This window comes from Callithrix jacchus, chromosome X, assembly GCF_049354715.1.
Source record: "Callithrix jacchus isolate 240 chromosome X, calJac240_pri, whole genome shotgun sequence".
In the NCBI taxonomy this organism is placed as follows: domain Eukaryota; kingdom Metazoa; phylum Chordata; class Mammalia; order Primates; family Cebidae; genus Callithrix; species Callithrix jacchus.
In genome coordinates, this window is record NC_133524.1 from 25,476,122 (window position 1) to 25,489,136 (window position 13,015).

General features: G+C 36.0%; 1 protein-coding gene and 1 non-coding gene across 12 annotated transcripts in view; both read left to right on the top strand.

Annotated features, from left to right (window-relative positions):
• Positions 1–13,015, top strand: part of POLA1 (DNA polymerase alpha 1, catalytic subunit) — a 316,077-nt gene that overhangs the window by 51,577 nt on the left and 251,485 nt on the right. For all 11 annotated transcript variants that reach the window (XM_008989090.5, XM_078363411.1, XM_017968391.4 and 8 more), the window contains 4 exons: positions 1,361–1,460; positions 3,539–3,663; positions 6,062–6,211; positions 6,622–6,744. In XM_008989090.5, the coding sequence (XP_008987338.2) occupies positions 1,361–1,460; positions 3,539–3,663; positions 6,062–6,211; positions 6,622–6,744 (498 nt within the window). The remainder of the gene's footprint in view (positions 1–1,360; positions 1,461–3,538; positions 3,664–6,061; positions 6,212–6,621; positions 6,745–13,015) is intronic.
• LOC118150825 (small Cajal body-specific RNA 24) lies at positions 2,580–2,709 on the top strand. Its single transcript, XR_004738959.1, has one exon.

Sequence of the window (13,015 nt, forward strand, 5' to 3'; positions counted from 1 at the left end):
TTTTATTACCTAGATAGCCTTTTTTTCTGTGATGACATCTGCTTTCAAAATAGCAAATCCCTTGTGTACTGTAGAAACCGTGTCAAGTTTATTCCCTTGTATTTGTGTCATTTCCTTATCCACTTTTCTCTTTGCAGACAAAATTTGTGAAACATGAAATTCTCTGAGGGAAGCATTAGACCTCTCTGATGGGTGACCATACATGGAATGTGTTTTGGCACCTTAGCCCTACCCAAAGTTAAATGCCAGTTAAACCTTTTATTTTCTTGAACCTATGAGCCTTTATTATTGTGTTGCATTTTTCTATACTAGTATGATCAAGGTCACCCACAATTAGGTTTCTGAAATAGCCTCCATCACTTTAGAACTAAAACTTAGTTTAGCTACTGTTTTATTAGCACTGATATGAATTGATGCAGAAATGGGAATTGAATGTTTTTTTGTTGTTGTTTGTTTTGTTTTTTTTTTGAGACGGAGTTTCGCTCTTGTTACCCAGGCTGGAGTGCAATGGCGCGATCTCGGCTCACCACAACCTCCGCCTTCTGGGTTCAGGCAATTCTCCTGCCTCAGCCTCCTGAATAGCTGGGATTACAGGCAAGCGCCACCATGCCCAGCTAATTTTTTGTATTTTTAGTAGAGATGGGGTTTCACCATATTGACCAGGATGGCCTCGATCTCTTGACGTCGTGATCCACCCGCCTCAGCCTCCCAAAGTGCTGGGATTACAGGTGTGAGCCACCGCACCCGGCTGGGAATTGAATGTTAAAATTTGATTCAGGTTCTCATATTTGCTTGTTTTTAATGTACATTATTAAAATTGGTACAGGGAATATTCATTTAGAGGACTTTAACTTCTGCTAAAGTATTTTATGTTGGCCAATAATAAACTACTTAGGAATGGATTTTCAGTATATAGATGTGCTTATTTTATGTTGTCCATATTAATAATAGGGATAATGATAATACCTACATGAAATATTTTATGTTTTTACATCATGAATGTTAGAGTAGTGATTGTAAGAGGGTTGTTTTACAATCTCAAATATTATATCATATGAAAAGTGGTATTTTCAATATTCATTGAATAGAAAAGTGAAATTCTATAAATTCAGAAGTACATAAAAGTAGAAGTTTTGTATTTCTTAACTCAGAGATATAGTATTTCTTTAAGAAATTACTATGCTTGGCATTCATTTGGATTCATGAACATATTGCAATAACTGTCTTTCCCCACAGATAGGACCACTAACTGAAATAATGTCTGTTAGAACTAAGTCCTGCGATTGGAAAAGAGAGAGTCATAACAATTTTAACTTAATTAGTTGCTGGCTGGTGAAGTTGTCTTTCCATTTGATATTAGGGAGATGAAGATGAAGAAATTGATGGAGATACCAATAAATACAAGAAAGGACGTAAGAAAGCAGCTTATGCTGGAGGCTTGGTTTTGGACCCCAAAGTTGGTAAGGCTGGGCAGTGAATTGGTTTTCTCCCAGTATTAAGGGATTTCTTAATGTGGAGCTAGGCTTGAGAAACTGGAAGACCTGAATTATATCTTACAGGTCAGCAAATAAGTCTTATGAAGGCCTTACTTTTTGTCTTTCGTTCATGTGAAAATCTGGGTTGCCAGTCACCTGACATAGACTTAAGGTGAACGTTGTTATGCTGTGTTTCAATAAATTATTTATAGACATTGAAATTTAAATTTCATGTAGTTTTCATATGTCGTGAAATACTGTTTTTAATTTTTTCCAACCATTAAAAAATATAAAAACCATACTTAAGCTCATGGGTGGTACAAAAACAAGCAGTAGGTTGGATTTGGTCTGTAAACATAGTTTGTCCAATACATAGATAGCTAGCTGTTTAGTACATATATAGCTGTTTTTCTTGACCAGTTCAGTGGACAGCAAAGTTAAAGACAGTGCAGACAGTAACCACCAAATTTAACTTTAACAGGAGAATACCTTTTCCCTATTGTCATGAATGGCAAAGATGTTTTGTGGTACACAGAGCTAGAAATAATCTTTTTTTTAAAAAAAACTTTTTGTTTTTCTTTTTCTTTTCTTTGTTTTTTTTTTTGGAGACAGAGTGTTGCTCTGTTGCCTGGGTTGGAGTGCAGTGGCACAATCTCTGCTCACTGCAGCTTCCACGTCCTGGGTTCAAGCGATCCTCCTGCCTCAGTCCCCCAGTAGATGGGACTCCAGTTGGGCGCCACCATAGCCAGCTATTTTTTTTGTATTAAATAAACCATTTCAACCAAATGTAGTGTTAAGAATATTCACATCGTTGTGAAGGAATTAATATGAATTTTATCAAATAAGTTAACTCTGAGTAGAAGACATTTTTGACAAAAGTGATTTTATTATAATGAAATGGAGCAGTAGTACTTGGTGTTATATAGGTTTAGGTTTGAATTCAATGTGATCTTGGGCTGCCTATTTAACCTCTGTAAGACTCAGCTTCTGTAAAATAGTGATAAGAGTAATATCTACCACACAGGGATTTAAGGATAAATTAGTATAGTGCTGGACACAGAATAAACTATCAATATATGTTTGCAATTATTACTGTCTTAATAGTGGACATTTATTTTTATTCCGTTTCTTCTCAAGGTGAAGATAACTCTTTGTAAATGTCCTAGAGAAATATAGTAGCTTTCTGTTCATCCTTTGCAAGTAAAAAGGGTGGATCGTTCCACTACTGACATTTATATATGTGTGTCTCTTATTTGATTTTAGCTTGGTTTATGTACAGGTAAATGTGCTGTCCATTTTATTTTTTGAAAGTGTCATTAAAAAATAAACCACTCGGCTGGGTGCAGTGGCTCACGCCTGTAATCCCAGCACTTTGGGAGGCCGAGCAGGAGGATCATGAGGTCAGGAGATCGAGACCATCCTGGCCAACATGGTGAAATCCTGTCTCTACTAAAATACAAAAAAATTAGCCAGGTGTGGTGGCATGCACCTGTAGTCCCAGCTACTTGGGAGGCTGAGGCAGGGGTATCTCTTGAACCCTGGAGACGAAGGTTGCAATGAGCCGAGATCATGCCACTGCACTGCAGCCTGGCGATAAAGCGAGACTCCATCTCAAAAAAATAAATAAATAAAAATAAAAAAGAAAACCACTCACTTGGTTTTATTTGGGGTGGGGAGGGGGAAGGTAGGTGGAAGGGAACTCTTCCTTTGAAGGAAAGTTTAACATTTTCTTTGAAATGGATGTGACACCTCTCATAACTGGGACGGTGTTTGCTTGTAATAGTGGTGTGCTTTGGGGACATCTGGGGAAAGGACTGGTTGTGGCTGGTTCTGTAGAGAGAGGATGTTTTTCTCCCTTTTATTTTGTGATCTGGCTTTTCACTAATTTACATCATTTTATGGAATGGGAGTTGATTTTTTTTTTCCTTTGTCTTTCAGCTTTGGATAGTATATATGCATAGTATATAGTTTCTAATATACGTAGAGTGCTTTTGATAATGATGTTTTGACAGTTGTGCTTTTCTTTAGACTTTTCATGATGTTATGTGGCTTTTTAATTTCAGGTTTTTACGATAAGTTCATTTTGCTTCTGGACTTCAATAGTCTTTATCCTTCCATCATTCAGGAATTTAACATTTGTTTTACAACAGTACAAAGAGTTGCTGCAGAGGCACAGAAAATTACAGAGGTTTGTACTTAATCTAGGGCCCTTGAAATCGAGGTTAAAAGAATTACTTAAGGAAGGGAACCAAAGGGGTTAGCATTTTAGTTTTCTTTTCTTTTTTTTTTTTTTGGTAGAGGCTGGGTTTTGCTATGTTGCCCAGGTTGCTCTTGAGCTCCTGGGTTCAGGCAGTCCACCTGCCTCAGCCTACGGAAGTGCTGGGATTACAGGCGTGAGCCACTGTGCCTGGCCTTTCCTCCTAAAGGATACATTAATAATATCCTTTCTTAGTGGTTAAAAAGGAGAAGGGTTGGGTAGAAAGAGACTCAGACTGGTTCTGTGTCTTTTAAAAGTAGCTTTATTGTGGTATTCTTCATATACCATATAATTCACCTGTTTAAAGTGTGTGGTTCAGTGGCTTTTAGTGTATTCCCAGAGTTTGCAACCATCGTCACAGTCGGTTTTAGGATATTTTCATTATTTCCCAAAGAAACCTTTTAGCTGTCACCCCCTCCTCAATCCATATATTCCTTCTACCTCTAGGCAACTGCTAATCTTTTTGCTTTTATAGATTTGTATATTCCGGACATCTTATATAAGTAGAATCACACAGTATATAGCCTTTTGGTATCTGGCTTATTTCACTTAGCATAATGTTTTCAAGGTTCATCCATGTTGTAGAATGTACTAATACTTCATTCCTTTGTATTGCTGAATAATATTCCATTTTATATGCATGTGTGGTCTATGTATAGGTGTATTCACCCCCCCCCACACACACATTTTGTTCTTTTTTGTAATCTTTTTTTTTTTTTAAATACATGGCAGAAGATGTCTATTTGCCCTCTAGCTCCTGAATTTGTATGTCTTTTAAATCTCACCACAAGCTTGGGACCTGTTTTTCAATCCCAATTTCATATTCCCAGAAGAGAGAATTGGATAGGTTTGCCTAGGTTGGTGAGCACCCCAGATCCCCTTTAACTGTAACCACAAGAGTAGGTTTACAGGGTACAAATCTGGCTGCTAAGGGTGGGCCTTTCTGTGAGACTAGTGGAGACCGTTACAGAGAAGGTACTGGGTAGATATCCCCAACAGATATGACTGCATTTAATGAATATTTGAGCTCTGTCCTGCTACTGTGCCAGCATGGTGATGGTTAATATTATTTAGCCTCTGCCCACCACCATTTTGCTTATTGGAGTTTTCCAGCTTGGATTCTGGATATATAATAGAATCATTTTAGAGTTGGAAGGGACCTCAAAAGTCATCTAAGAAATATTATACATGTAGCAGTTTATGGATCCTGTATCATTTTTATGCATGGTACCTCAGAACAGTGTCACACAGGTAGTAGTTACAGAGCTAGGAGTAGATTGTAAATTTCCTGACTCTATGTTCTTTCAAGTTTACTTCTTATCTGACTTTCATAGTTGCTATAAATAACGTGTACAAGGATCTCTTTAATAGGTTTACTATTATCTGTTATTTTGGAAAGCAATAGGTCCCTATTACGATTGTAAGAGCGTTTTACTTGAAGATATTGATCTCTGTAAAATCAGATGCTTTGTAAAGTCTAGGTTATCAAATGGCATACTTTAAACCAAGAGGTTTATTTTTAATTCTGAACCTTTAAAGGGGCAAATGTGCCTGGCTTTTTTCTTTGTAGCCTGTTAATAGAATTAATGGAGGCTTGAGAAAAATGGTCTAATGCTTTCCCTGCTTTCTCCTGCTGTAAATTTTAATATAAGAAGACTGTTGGTTGCTATTCTTTTGCCGATTGCATGGCAATTTGTAGGTAAAAAGTACTGCATAAATGTTAAGGGATATATATGTGTTAGTTTTTAGAAATGTCATGGCCTATTTAAATGTGCTCCGAACGCTAAAAGAAATTTGCTGATTTAGTATTTGGCTTTTTATTTTTAGTCTAGAGCATTTACAATAATTGCTGTTATTCTCTATAGTTTTTACAATTCTATAGCATTTTGTTTGGTAGTAAAAATGATTTAAAATAGTAGTTTAGCTGCTGTTTTTTTTTTTTTTAAATCCTGGAGATCTCTTTTAGTGTTTATATTTTAAAAACAATTTCCTCAAACATGTTGTTCTCCAGTCTTGTTGAAGAGAGTTAGTAGTAGCATGTGTAAAAATATATCCCTTTAAATGAAATCTAAATATGCGTCTAACTACAGGGGTGGGAGATATTGGGAATGACAGACTAATATAATTGGGAGAGATGAGGGCAATGGTGACCTGTTCTACAAACCTCTCAGCTCCTTCTTATACTACCCATGCATTGTTGACCTTTACTTATATAAGAAAATAGCTTTTCAAGATGTGATCATGGGGGAATGCACCTATAAAATATTACTGTAGAAATTTATTTCACAAAAGTTTGATTTGTATGAAATTTCTGTTGTGTGTTTATCAGGATGGAGAACAAGAACAGATCCCTGAGTTACCAGATCCAAACTTAGAAATGGGCATTTTGCCCAGAGAGATCCGGAAACTGGTAGAACGGAGAAAACAAGTCAAACAGCTAATGAAACTGCAGGACTTAAATCCAGACCTTATGCTTCAGGTATATCTATACCTTTTTACTAAGAAACATTTGAGTGGCAGTCTCAGCTTTTAGAATTTGATTATTTAGGAGTAAACAGGATGCTGGTCAAATGCAGGTACTTATTTTGAGTTTGTGGGTAGGTGACCACTTAAAAATACTAGAGTGCCTCAGAATGGAAGCCACCTTTGTCTGCAAAGGTTGTATCTGAGCAAGATACTTCTGGCTCCTGGGAGCTTTGGATTCTGTGTTTACTTGCTTCTAGGAGGTTAAGGAATCATTGATCCAGGTGGATGGGTTGAGTGTTAGTTCTTTTTTATTCAGGGATATTGAGGATTTCCCTTTTTATTGGAGATCTAGAAAGACATCTAATGTAATACTTAAGCATCTGTAAATATTGTTGTTTGTCTTTTGTTCTGTGTGGCCTGCAGTATGACATTCGACAGAAGGCTTTGAAGCTCACAGCGAACAGTATGTACGGTTGCCTGGGATTTTCCTATAGCAGATTTTATGCCAAACCACTGGCTGCCTTGGTGACATACAAAGGAAGGGAGGTAAATGGCATAATAACATTTACATCTCTAGATATGAGAGTATTTTTAACTATACCTGTTATAGTGTGGGAGAGTCAAGTTTATTACCTAGTTATACAGCATCAAAGACAGTACCCCTCTCTTTAGATGACAGGTTTGAGACAAATAGGCATTTAAATAAGGATTCGTTTGTGTGTGTGTGTGTATCAGGCAAGACATAAAAGGTCCCTGTTATCATGAGGCTTACTTTCTACCCAGATTGGGAGGAGATTGGGGGTGGAGACGACATGAGTTAGGAATGTGGGGTGGAGAGAGGGTGGTTTGGGAAAGCAGACTATAAATAAGTAAATAAACGTGTATAACAAATAACAGAAAATATGATAGAAGCAAATGTTCTGCAGATAATTAAAACAGGGTGGTGGGCTAGAGAATGTTTAGATGGCTAGTTTATATTGGTCAGGGAAGGCTTCTTTGAAGAGGTGACGTGAATGAGACCTAAGTGACATAAGAGAGCTATTTTTTTTTTTTTGCTGATGGATTAGCTTGGAGTGTGAGTGAAAGGTAGAAATCAGATGGATAGCTAGTAGAGCCTTTCACTAAGATGGAGGAAACTAGGAAAGAAGGATTAAGAATTCTGTTGTGGATGTGTTGCCTTTGGCCTGAGTAATAGGTCTCCAGGCATAATAAGTAGGCCATTGGATGTATAAATCCAGAATTCCAAGAATATGTCAAGACTAGAGTAATAGATTGTGAGTTACTGGCTTTAGTAAGATGGGCCAGATACCAAATAGAATTTAGGTACTGTCACTTTATGAACACTGTAAGCTTCAACTGTTTGAATACTATGTGCGTGGGTTTTTCTTAATTTGTAAACGAATAGTTATGCTGATTACTAAATTTCATTTATCTCCATGTCTGTGAGTTTAAGACTATTTAAAGTTAAGACTTAATGGAAGTAAGCAGTGGTCATGGGAAAAATGCTTGTATTGGGGGTCTGGACTCTGCTCTAGAGCAGGGGTTGGCGAATGATGGCCATTAGGCCAAATGCAACCTGCCATCTATTTTTGCAAATAAGGTTTTATTGGAACAGGGCCAAGCTCATTTATTTGTGTATAATCTGTGGCTGCTTTTGTGTTATGAGAGTAGAGCTGAGTAGTCAAGATGGTGGCTCGCACGGCCTGCAATGCTTGATATATTTACTCTCTGGCCTTTTTTAGAAAAAAAAGAAGTTTGCTGACCCCTGCTTTAGAGTTTAGACCAGCTTTGTCCAGTAGAACTTTATTATGATGAAAATGTTCTTCATCTGCACTATCCAGAGCAGTAGTCTCTAGCCGCAAGTGGCCATTGAGCTCTTGGTATCTGTCTAGTGCCAACTAGCTGAGGAACTGGATTTTTAGATTGCTTTAATTATAATGAAAATGAATTTAAACTTAAATAGACAAATGTGGCTAGTGGCAACTGTATTGGACCGTGCAGATACAGCTGGTGTATGAAAGAAATGTTAAGATGTTAAGAATCACTCTTCTGTTGGCAGCCCTATCTCAAAGATTTGACTTAGGGCACAGGGAGGAAGGGCAAAACATGTATTGAACACGAGTGATGTGATAGAAGCTTTCTTATGCATTATTTCACTAAATTACACAAGAATCCTTTGAAATAGATAATAATGTTCTCATTTTATAGATGAGGAAGTTAAAACTCAGATAAAATATAACAAGTGACTATTTTGAATGTAAATCCTTTTAGTATAGTAGGGTTGTCTCTTCCATCTCAAGATGTCTTGTATGACTGTGGTTTTGCTTTATATTCTACCTCTTATTTCAGGGCGATCACGATTTTTGGTACTCATCTCAAGATACAGTCCTTTTTTATATGAGAAAGATATAGGTGTTTTAGGGGCTAGTTGAAGTGAGGGAAGGGAAGGATGTTTTTAGTTTCTTAGGCTAAGTTTACTTCAAAATTATTTAAATTTTATTTCTTCACATGTATCCAGTGGCTTCTGATGGAATACCATCTTATTTTTGTATTAGTAAATGCACTCACGATGCCCCAACTGGGTGATAATACATGGGTTGACTATTGAGATTGGATCAAGGTTACTCTTAAGTTTCTCACGAGAGGCAATAGTTGACAATTTACTCCCTTGGAGAGTGCCTCTTGCTGTTGGGAAATCCCTGTTGTTATGTTTTCTGCATTGGCTCAGAAATCCACAAGCTTAAAAGGGCACTGTTGATAATGATAAGCCCCAAATTTGTCCAGTGATCTCCCCCAGTCTCCTAATCCATTGCATTTTAAGGGCAATGGTTTTCTTTAGCTGGATTTTTAATGGGGAGTTTAAACACAATTTTTATTTTTCTGTTATATAAAATATAACAATAACAAATCTTTAATAAATGAACTATAAAAACCCCCTGTTCTCTCCATTAAAAAACAAAGAATTTCAGACAAATCTAGAACTACTTGTATGTGATTTAAATTCTTGCTTTCTGCTTTCCTCTTTTCTCTTTATGCTTTGCTCTTTCCCTCAAATAAGATAGATAAAACTCTGGAAAATAGACCTTTAAAGTAATATGAGGCTACTGAGAAATAATAATTACACAGTTTCTCCCAGGAAATCTTATTCTAGGAGAAGATCCAAAGTCACTTACAAATATTAATTCCTAAAATAAAAATGATTGTTAAAGTATTAGTGATAATCGTTAGCACTGGTGGGTGGAAGTAGCCTATGGGATAATCTTTCTTTGGGTTTGCTGGTTTTTCCTGTATATACTATTGAGTCTTTGTGATTTTTCAAGCATCTCATAATTATTAAAGAGGTAGGAGCAGAGAAGTGAAAATGAGAGCCGGTTTGCTGAGATTTTGGAATCCCTTTGTAACTTATTAAACTAGTATTTTTTTGTGACAAGATATAGAGTGAGCCAGATGATATAGTAACCTGCCGATCTTACAAGTTCTTTGCTTTTATCCTTATGGGATAAATTAGATTAAGGTTCAAGTAGAAATTAATGAGAAGGAAACCTGGTAGCATGCCATTACAAAAGGTTATAAAATTTTATATTTGGATATGGATTAAATCACAGCCTAGGGAGGCCTTGAAGTCCCCTTTTCCTTTTTATTTTTAAGTATATTTTGTGTTTGTTTTGTTGGAATCGTGCAGGTTTGACTCTAGTGACCTAATAAATTCTGTAATCAAATGTATTATGGCTCCTAGAATACTCAGAGTAATTACTAATTGTACTTTTAAAAACAGGTTTGTAATAAAAGTGCTAATAGTTCTGTCAAATGGGCATCAATATTGTCTTTTCACAGGTGTGATCTTTCACACTTAAACTCTTCCATGATCTTAAATTTCTTGGTGATAGAGGAATGAGCTAATAGGTAAGGAATTGTATGAGTGATCTCACAGTGTGCAAGTTATTTAAAAGTAATGAAGTCAGTGTTTCAGAGAAGTACTCCGTGAATCTATACAAATACCATCTGTATTTGTGTTAGTTCTCAATGCATGTTTAGAGAGGCATAAAAAAAGAAATTGTGCAAGCATATGTCACTGAATGGACATATATTTTTAAACCATGAAGAAAAGGGGTATCAGTTGTCAAATGTCTGATGTGGTAATTGAAGTGATTGTTCACTAGATGGCGATAGACACCCTGAGATCATTAATCAATTAAGGATTTTATTCTGTGAACAATAGTGAAGGTAATTTAATGGGTTAAATCTGTTCACATTTTTGGACTTTTATTAGTTTTGAAACTATTAAAGAAAATCTAAAACTGGCCCAAAGCTAATACTCTAGTGTTTAAAATAGTGATGATTTTTTAAACATTAGTTATATTGGTGGTAACAGTAATTTAATTTATCATAGCAAGTTAATTCTATCAAGTAGCTAAATTCTGATTTCTGGCCACGGATACACGACACATGACTTCCTCAGTCACATTATCAGAAGCTAATCTAAAGGGAATTGGAAATGATTTTGATATATAATTTTGCCTTTTTGAATTTGTTGTTTTTTTGAGAAATTTTTTTTCTTTTAGAAACAGGGTCTCACTTTGTCGCCCAGACTGGAGTACAGTGGTGTGATCATAGTTCACTGCAGCCTTGAATTCCTAGATTCAAGTGATCTTCTCGCCTCAGCCTCCATAGTAGCTAGGACTACAGGCATATGCCACCACACCTGGCTTATTTATTTTTACTTTTTGTAGAGATAGAGTCTTGCTATATTGCTCAGGCTGGTCTCCAACTCCTGGCCTCAGGGGATCCTCCCACCTTGGCCTTACAAAGCTGTAGTGTTACAGGTATGAGCCACCGTGCCTGGCTTTGAGGAATTTAAAACTGACTGTGTACTTATAAACATACTCATTGCATAACTTTAGTTTAGTGGGAATATTTGTCTTGATAGACTAATTAGTACTTATTGACATTAATATTGCTTTATATCCCTCTTATTTCTGTGTCCTTGTGAAAGGATATTTTTGGTCTGGATTTTTTTTATTGCATTTTAAAATGTGTGCTCTGATGTTTAGGTATAGAGTTCATGCATTTTCATTCTCCTACCTTATAGACTGAAGTGAGTCTTTGCCAGCCTGCTTGCCAATTGGTCATAGACTGCCTGGCTTTTAGTTGTGTTTGGAACTGGAATTTGTGCATTTAAAAAGTGTATCCAAATCATTAATGCAAACATTACAATCCTGGCAAGACTTTCTGGGATTTTCTTGTTGATATGGTAGCATCTATCAGGATCTTTTGCGAATGGCACTAGCACAAATGGCTCTAGCCTTTGTTGGTGTTGGTAATGGAGAATGAGTGACCGTGAAGAATTTTACAATTAAATATTAAGGAAGTCTTTGATCTTTACCTGTAAATAAGCAAAAATTTTACTTTTGCAATTTCTTTTCTTAAAAAGTAGCCTAGTTTTTCTTTAAAAAATTAAAGGCAGTAAAATACTTTAGAGACAACTAAAGACCATTCCCTCCCCATCCTCTCTCATTTCTTTTTCTTTTTCAGAGGTTAACTTGCCCAGAGTTGGGTTTGTCATTCTCGCCCGTGAGTCATTCTTTTTTTGCTTCTGCAACATGTGTGTGTACATATGGGTCATTGAAAGTTTTTACCATGTATATGTCATGATATACATATTCTTTTGCAGTTTGAAAAAGGGGAAAAATTTTACTCTTATGTGCCACATTTTAAGCATATTCATCTTGATACATTTTTAGATTTGATTTATTCATGTTAACTATTGTATAATATTTCAATTAATAAATATACAGCACAGTGTATTTTTAAATTCTTCCATCATCCATTTCTTTAGGTTTCCAAGTTTTCATTTCTTAATTATTTGCTGTTACAAACAGTGCTGCAGTGACAGTGCCACCTTTGTGAGAGTTTCTCTGGTATATTTCTAGGAGTGGAATTTGTACAACTTCCACAGGAGTGTATGAGGCTTTATTGATAAGAGCAACCATTTAATTTATCATAGCAAGCTAATTTTTAAAAATCAAGTAGCTAAAATCGTATGTCTGGCTGGAGCCACAATACATAACTCCCTCAGTCACAGTATCAGAGGCTAATCTAAAGAGAATTGGAAATGATTTTGATATACGATTTTGCTGCTTTGAATTTTGTTTAGTTCTCTGTTGAGGCATTTTAAACTTACTATCTACTTAGACTTGTTGCATAATCCTTAGTATTCCACGTCCTTGCCATACTTGTTATCTGAATTTTTATTTTTTGGCTTGTCTCATGAGTATGGAAGGGTATCTCATTGTGATTTTAATTTACATTTTAAAATTATGAGTTAAGTTGGCATCTTTTCATGTGTTTATTAACTCTTCCATTTTCTTGTCTGAATAGAACATAGATGTTCTGTTTTGTTGGGTTGTGTGTTTCTAAGTATTCTTAGGTATTCAAAAGCTAATCCTTGTTTTGTCATTAGGGCTGCAGATATCTCTCTCAGTCTGTGGCTTGTCCTTTTACTTTATTTGTACTCTTTTATTATGCAGAAGTTTCAAATTTTAATGCCAGATATTTAACATTTTCTCCTTTACACTATGTGAGTTTTTTTCGCACAAAAAGCCTCTCCCTCCTCCGGTGATGTAGACATTCTCCCTTGTTGTCTTATAAAAGTTGCAAAGTTTGGCTTTTCTTATTTAGGTTTTTAATCCTTCTAGAAATTATTTTTAGGAATGATACAAGTTAGGAATCGTACTTGTTTGCTTCCTTGTAGAGTTGTTGAACTTGTTCCTCTATTCCAGGGATTGGCAGACTTTGACACATGGGCTAACTCACCTCA